The sequence below is a fragment of the Lotus japonicus genome, chromosome 2 (genome assembly GCF_012489685.1).
Source record: "Lotus japonicus ecotype B-129 chromosome 2, LjGifu_v1.2".
Taxonomy (NCBI): domain Eukaryota; kingdom Viridiplantae; phylum Streptophyta; class Magnoliopsida; order Fabales; family Fabaceae; genus Lotus; species Lotus japonicus.
In genome coordinates this window covers 41,482,283-41,490,501 of record NC_080042.1, presented here as the reverse complement: position 1 = coordinate 41,490,501, position 8,219 = coordinate 41,482,283, and the positions used below count along the sequence as shown (strand labels likewise).

The 8,219-nt window shown below is 43.5% G+C and overlaps 2 protein-coding genes across 2 annotated transcripts; one reads left to right on the top strand and one right to left on the bottom strand.

Moving 5' to 3' along the window:
• The first annotated feature begins 718 nt into the window (after positions 1-718).
• LOC130735387 (uncharacterized) lies at positions 719-2,655 on the top strand. Its single transcript, XM_057587402.1, has 2 exons — positions 719-878; positions 2,176-2,655. The coding sequence occupies exon 2, from the start codon at positions 2,176-2,178 to the stop codon at positions 2,650-2,652; it is 477 nt and encodes a 158-aa protein (XP_057443385.1). The 5' UTR covers positions 719-878; the 3' UTR covers positions 2,653-2,655.
• Positions 2,656-6,061: 3,406 nt separating this feature from the next.
• Positions 6,062-6,397, bottom strand: LOC130736438 (uncharacterized). The gene has a single exon (XM_057588274.1). It carries the CDS (start codon positions 6,395-6,397, stop codon positions 6,062-6,064), a length of 336 nt encoding a protein of 111 aa, XP_057444257.1.
• Positions 6,398-8,219: the final 1,822 nt, after the last annotated feature.

Sequence of the window (8,219 nt, the reverse complement as noted above, 5' to 3'; positions counted from 1 at the left end):
GGTATAAGGCGATGGAACCTCATACTATGTGTGATATTGTGTGTGCTTGTTAACATGCTTGTATTTGATAGTATGTTATCTTAAACTTTGTCGTTTGTTTATCTGACGTGTAACATGTACAATGTCGCGTTTGACTCAGCCTTACTGTAAGGCCCTACTTTGATGAATGAAATTATTTATTATGGAATAAATGATAGAACGTGATTGTTTATATATTGTTAATTTTCCTTGATGCTTTGAGTGTATAGTATTATTGATATTGAAGTAATAATACTCGAGGGCTAGGAAATAATTAATTATAAGGTTAAGGACTCCAAGATAAGTGATTTTGGGTTGCTTGGAGGCCAAGGTTGTGGACCATGCTCGAGTAGGTGATTAGGAAGGGAGTGGAGATTGTTTATTTGACTAATTTGCATGAGTTAAGGGAAAATAATGAGGGTTTATGGCTCATGATCAAGGCTGGTCAGTTTTTGGACAAGAGATTAAAGGGAAATAAAGAGCCATAAATGCCTTGTCTCCATTCAAACTTTTGAATTATGCAAAACCCTAGTTGGGCTTGCTTGGGCCACGAATTGGAGGGCAAAAGGGGAGGTTTTCTGCAGCTTTGAGAGACCTAATAAGGCTAAGTTAGAAACCTAACCACATACTCTCATTTTCCCACACAAATTCAGAAGAGAAAAGAAAAGAAAACAAGAGAGAAAGAGTGAGAGAGGGTGGCGGCTAGAGAGAAAGAAAGAAGAAGAAGAGGAGGAAAAGCAAGAGAGGCCAAGAGAGGAAGGAGGAGATCACGTCTAAGCTTAAGGTGCAGCAAGGAGAAGGCTATTTCAATCATCTCTTCCATCACCAATCCTTCATCCTTTCCAAACCCAAGATCTAAGGTAAGGGTGGATCTAGTTGGGTAGAGTCTTGCATGTTTAGGACTTGAGTTGGTGATGTTTGTTGTTGTATATTGTATGAAGGGCTTGGGCTGTTCTGTTGTCTTGTGTTCATGATGTTTTGATGCTGGTATATGACTTAGAACCTTTAGAATAGAATGGCTAAAACGAAATTGATGGCAAATGCATTCCCTGTCAGATTTCTGTGCTGGACAGTAACCTTCAGGGCCTATTTTCATTTATTTCTGGTCGTCAAATGAAAACGTGATTAACAGGAAAGTTGTATATCTTCAAAAAAGCTTTCCAGACATATAAAGATCATAAATTTTCGGTTGGTAATGTGTGCTGGAGGTCGTTTTTAGTAACTGTTGCACCTGCTATTTTTCCCTGTGTCGGACAGAAAGCTTTAAGGCCTAATATCACCTAATTATGGGGCTCAAATGAAAAAGTGTTTAACTAGATAGTTGTAGATCTTTAAAATAGCTTTCCATAAAGGTATCATACATGATTTTTGGTTGGAAGACGTGTTCTGTAGGCCAGTTTCAATGAATGTTGTTTCTGCTGTCAAAAGCTAAGTTGTGAAAATGTTTGTAGTTTTGTTTAGAAACATGTGATTAGGAGATGCTATGAATTATGTGTGATTAAGCTTGTGAACATGACTAACTACTTAGTATAGCTTGTATTTGCTTAATTTGGATATCGTCAAAAGGTCGCTCATCTAGCTGTAATTCCTTTTGGTGCTGTGGTTATTACTGTGATTAAGTTGTATAAGTCTTGTGAAAATGTTAAGACTCTAGGTTGACTATTAGAGCCCTAACAAAGAGAATTGAGGCTTAATCGCTTACAAGTAAAATGTCATGTAATTGGAACATAGGTCTAGTGATGACTATGGACCATGAGAACGATGGTACCGTTAGAGACAAACGGTTACTTGCACACGAGGGTGTTTTGTGGGTTGTACGGTGTGTCCCCACGTGATTTGGTTGACTGCGGTCACCTTGTGATTTTGTGGGTTGTACGGTGTGTCCCCACGTGACAGAGGGTTGTACGGTGTGTCCCCTCCGAGAATTGTTCATCTGCGGATGATCGTGATTTGGCCATTGGTGTTGAGGTGGTTGTGTGAATGGTGAGGTCGTTAGCCTAACTGAAACTTAGGTGACTGACCGTGACTTAACTTAAAGATTTTCCTTATTGAATCTTGTTTTTTATGATAATTACATGGATATGTGAATGTTTATATGAGAACATGAGATCTGACCCTGTTATTTGTTTATGTGTTATTCTTGGGGGGGGGGGGCAGATGGTGGAGGTCAATAGCGTAGTGACCTCGTGGACGATAGATTTGCATGACCAGCACAAGGACAATGCCTGGCAGACCGACTCTGCCAAGGTACGTCACCTTTATGTCGGCAGCGCTACGATCACGGGACGTGACCGACACGGGAACGTCGTCGAGACACAGATCATGGAATGGGGCAAGGTCAAGATGCCCTTCGCACCATGTCGCTTCTTGCATCTAGGAGATGAGGGTTCTTGCTCGAACTCTCCACAGTGGGTTGCAGGAGAGGAGGGTTCTTCACGGGCGTTCGGGGTACCAGATTGGTGGGCACGCATTGGCGACTTTCCAGCTCCGCCTCCAGAGTCCCTTCCAGTTCCTACTGAGCCTATGGAGGACTTTGCTCCACGGTACGTTACAGTAGCTGATGCACCTGGGGATGCCGAGACGGAGGGAAATGGAGATGCACCAGAGGTCAGGGCTCCTGTGAAGAAGCGCTAGAGACAGTGCGGTTGGCTCGACGAGTGACTGATGTTGCCATGCTGGGGATTGAGTGTTTCGTAGTGCTGAACTATCTTTTATCAGCTTTTATTTCCAGAGATTTCTTTTGATGTACTTTGATGTAGGGCTTTAGCCCAAGGTTACATTTATGTACTTTTGATTTATGGTTCTTTTGATTAAGAGTTATTTTATTCAGAAATGCATGTCTTATTTATTTCGCCAATTTATTTGTAAAGTTTTAAGTTTCGCAATAATTGAACTTTTGTCATTAAATCAAGATTAATAATTGAACGGCGAAAATTCTTACGAAAATGGTGACGTTTGGTTTACTGTGTGACACTCGAGAAATCGTGGCGTTACACTTACATTATTTTTACCATAAAGCAGATCACAGGTTAGACGATGAGCCTCCCTCCAGTGCTCGCCATTCACGCTGACTTTCCATCCCGTACTGGCCGGTACTTTGAATCCAACATCAGGTTCTGCTTTTACAATGGACTGACTATGTTATGGTGCAGGGTACCTGGATCCGACGAGCTTGGCTATCCGGTGACTATTCCTCTCATGTTTTCATTCTATATGCTGAGGCATGCCAGGAGATTTCGACCGCCCGTTCCCGATCCGCCGCCACAGCCTCAGTCGGAGGTGGATCCAGTGCCTCAGACCGGAGTGGGCCCCGATCCGCATGTTGGTGTGGATCCCGTGCCCCAGGAGGAGCCATATCAAGTAGTGTCGATCCGAGTTAGGAGCCCGCAGGAACTTTTGCGCCCGGTCAGGCATCCCGAGAGATAGTAGGTTCTCCGCCCCGGAGGACTGCACCGTGCCTCAGAACCACAGCTAGGAAGAGGATGCGATCACCGAGTTTTTCCAGGGATGCCGGGATTTATAGACAGCGGTTCGTGAAACCCGATGGATTGGGAGAGAGGGTACCTATGGCAGTGCCGGAGGAGGGAAGCAGCGGTGACATGGAGGAGGATCCTGAGGAGGAGGAGATTGGGGGATGAAGCTGACTGGTCCGGTGATAGTTCTTATCCGTTTCTTGATTAATTAAGTTTTTATTTGATGATGCCTTGTGGGGGATGTGTACACCCTCACTTGAACACTCTCTTGTTTATGTCATTTGAACGCTGTAGTGACCTAGGCCAAGCATGCTATGTTTGTGATGCTTTTTTTGTTGCTAACTTGCTTGTCTTAGGTATGCTGTCATCTATCTGAAAAGGTTAGAGGGGAACTCTCCGACTATGAAAAGTCGTAGTGGTCTCTGAGTCGATATATAATTAGAAACGGTAACACTAACACATTAAAGAGAAAAATAAAATTGGGTCGCTCGTTCATAAGTGATAGTGTTGGACGAAGGCGTCACTTGTGAAAAAGGGACGCCACAAGAGTTGGTATCAGAGCAATGATTCTTTGGCCTAGGGTAAAAGCCTGCTAGAAGAGTCTGAGTTAGGAATTCTTAGGAAAAGAACTAATCACTTTGTGAATTTCAGGAAGAAATGGCAGCCATGGCACGAGCACTTGAGCAACTCACGCTTTCTTGACTGAGCAAGCGGAAAGAGCAAGACAAGGAGTAGGACAAGGAGCTGCGAATAATCAGAATGAAGAAGAGATTTACCACGGACTGGATAAGTTTCTGAAGCGTAGTCCGCCTAAGTTTGAAGGAGGGTATAACCCCGACTGAGCTTATGAATGGGTACGAGAACTGGAAAGGATTTACGAGACTCTGGTATGTGCTGAGCCTAGAAAAGTAGCTTTCGCTAGCTATTTACTTTCAGGTGAAGCTAGGACGTGGTGGACAAGTGTGAGGGGGAGGATCACCCCAACGGAAGGAGAATTGACTTGGGAAATCTTCAAGAATGCTTTTCTTGAAAAGTATTTTCCAGCCGATGCAAAAGGTAGGAAGGAGATGGAATTTCTAGAGTTGAAGCAAGAAGCGATGTTGGTAGGTGAGTATGCAGCAAAGTTTGAGGAATTGTGTCGGTTTCATCCGCACTACAGTACGGCTAATGATGAGACATCGAAGTGTGTCAAGTTTGAGTATGGATTAAGGCCTGACATTAGGACTTGAAAAACCCTAGCCAAACATGCTCACGGCCGAACCCACTTTTAGGGTTCTCGGCAGATTTTTCTTATGGTTCTTGATCCATGAAATAGCTTGATGTTTTGGTGCTGGATTTTGTATGATAAATATGAGAACATGAGTATGTATAAATTGCTATTATGTAGCCGAACCCTATGTTCCCTAAGGTTAGGTATTTGGACTTGTTATGTGACGGGAGATGCTTGATCATCCGCGGTTGATCGTGATTGGCCAAGGTGAATGTGGTGGTTGTGTGATGGTGAGGACGTTAGCCTAACCACACTATCAGGTTGCTAACCGAGATATGAATATGTATAGTCCCTGTCAATGCATGTGATAATATTACGTGATTATTTGATTTACTTGCGAGTATTGCATGGGATCTGACCCTCTATTATCTGTTATTTGCTTATTCTGGGGGGGGGGGGCAAATGGTGCTGACGATGAGTTCGGTGTATTCTTGGACACTGAAACTCCACGATGAATACAATGACGACGCTTGGGTGGTCGACTCGCGCCAGGTGCGTCGTGTTTATGTCGGCAAGGCTACGATTACGGGACGCGACAGCAAAGGAGGAGTCATCCAGACTCAGGAAATGGAACATGGGAGGGTGAAGATGCCCTTTGCACCCCCTCGGTTCTACTTCCCTTTGGATGCGGGTTCGAGGACATCTTCTGCACAGGTAACTGAGGAGGAGCAAGAACCTTCCGAGGACATGGAGGTTGAACAGGAGGAGCCAACAGTGGAGCATGCGGAGCCACAGAAGCCTGTGGTGGAAGAGGAAGGGCTTCCAGAGCTCAAAGGCGAAGAATGGGTTGAATTTCATGGTAGTAAGGACGAGCGGAAAGTTCAGAGGTTCTCCTGTTTGGCGGTCGAGTCCTACGACAACAAGGAGGGCGACATCTACCGAGGTCTGAGAAACCATATGCTCAGGGAGTTTACCAATGAGCCAATTCCTGATGATGAGCCTGCCATTGAAGATGAAGATGACGAGTCAGAGGAGTAGGGACATGGGTTGAGTGACTTGCACTTTTCTTTTGGGGTTGAGTGACCGGTTGGCATTGTACTTTATTTATTTTCTTACTTTGGGTTTTTGTTCCTTTTAAAAAAGGCTGATGTAATCATACTTGAGGATCTATTCTACGTTTATCTTTATTATGACATGAATTTCATTAATGTCGGGGCTTACGACTATTTTTATTCTGCAAGCGTTTTGGTTAAGTTTTCAAGAGTTTCGTAATAATTGAACCTTTGCCACTAATTAAAGATTAATAATTGAATCGACGAAATAAATCGGGATGTGACTCCCGCATCTTATCCTCTAACTCCTATGTAGCGTCGCATGTAGCTTGATTCCAAATTACCTTTACCAAGGACACCTTCTTGTTCCTCAAGCACTTAGTACTCTTATCAACAATCTTGATGGGTGGCATTTCCATCGTTAGATCGTCCTTCAACTGTATATCATCAGGTTCAATCACATGTGAATCATCGGCCATATACCTCCGCAGTTGCGACACATGCAACACATCATGAATGTTGGAAAGGAATAGCGGTAGTGCAATCCTATACGCCACTGGTCCAACACGCTCCGTGATTAGATACGGTCCAATGACCTTTGGAGTCAGTTTCCTTGACCTGATCGCCCTTCCGACTCCAGTCATCGGGGTGACTCACAAGAAGACATGATCTCCCGCTTGATACTCCAACTCCTTCCTCCTATTGTCAGCATAACTCTTCTGACGATTTTGCGAGATCCTCATCCTTTCCTGGATTTGCTCACTTCCTCCGTGGTCTGTTGAACTAATTCAGGTCCAATAATCAGGTTCTCTCCATCTTGATGCCAACATAAGGGTGTACGACATCTTCGACCATATAGTGCTTCGTACGGTGCCATCCCTATGCTCGCATGAAAACTGTTGTTGTAGGTGAACTCGATCAAATGTAACAACTCGTCCCAACTCCCTTTGTGATCCAGAACACAAGCTCTTAGCGAGTCTTCCAATGATTGGATCGTCCTCTCAGTCTGCCCATCCGTCTGTGGGTGATAAGCGACACTCAACCGCAGTTTGGTTCCCAATGCCTCTTGTAAAGCTCCCCAGAAACGCGAAGTAAATCTCGGGTCTCCGTCTGACACAATGTTGGACGGTACACCGTGCAGGCGCACAATTTCAACCATGTAAATTTCTGCCAACTTTTCCACTTTGTAACTTTGCTTGATTGGTACGAAGTGAGCGGTCTTCGTCAAACGATCAACTATGACCCATATAGGATCGAACTTCTTTCGTGTTAGCGGTAATTCCGTCACGAAATCCATAGATATACTGTCCCACTTCCATTCTGGAACAGCTAATGGTTGCAGCTTCCCTGCAGGCTTTTGGTGTCACCTTCGCCTTCGGGCATGTCAAACATGTCGATACAGACAACTAACGCTCTAGTTTCTCAACACATAGTAATTCTATGATTACTGAAAATTCACACTTTATTATTCATCTAGAATAAATAAGGACTATCATAAAATCAGGGTCTTACAAGAGAACACAGAGTAAGACTCATCCTTGTGTCTTAAGAATTTTACCCATGTCCAGTGGCTATAGTCGTCAACGATGACCATCCCATATTTCTTGCCACCTATAGACTCAATTTTCACTGGTCCAAATAGGTCAATATGCAGAAGTTCCAACGACCTTGTGGTGGAAACAACATTCTTTGCCTTGAAAGGGACTTTTGTAAATTTTTCTTTCTGACATGCTTCACAAAGAGCTTCTGAAGAAAACTTCAGAGCGGGTAAGCCCTTGACAAGGTCAAGCTTACTTAGCTGAGAGATCTTTCTCATGCTAGCATGCCCTAACCATCTATGTCATACCCATTGCTCCTCATTAACAGAAAGAATGCACTTTACTTTCTAAGTTTCCAACTCAGATAATCTGATCTTATAGATGTTGTTCCGCCTCTTCTAACCTTCAGAACTTCTGCTTCTGGACCGTTCACTCTGAACATCTGGTCTTCGTAATTTGAAGTACTTTGGTCTTGAGAGCCAGCTTACACTTGGACTTCAGAGTCTTCAAGTTTTCAGCTTCTGGACTGCTCCTGTAAGGCCCAAGTTTTAACGCTTTGGATAAGTGAATAAAATAAAAGAGTTATTTGATTAAGATAAATTTGGGAAGGAAAAAGGTTCAGGAAAAGTCCAAGAATTTATCGAAAAACCGATAAGAGTTATAGCACGACTAACATACGCTTAATCCTAGGTCAAAGGTATTAGTGAATAGTTAATTTACGCTTTAGGACACGATGGAAACTAATTCTAAAAATCCTCAGAGAAATGTTAGAACTTCTCTTTTCCGTCCTTAAACAATCATTTCGATGTGAAATCCTGGAAAGTACGAACGTCAAATTCCAATTCTCGGAAGTTTGCCGAAACGGAATCCCTGATAGTTCGAGAAAACCTAAGATCGACAGACGATGAAGACTTTTTCTATTCGGAGC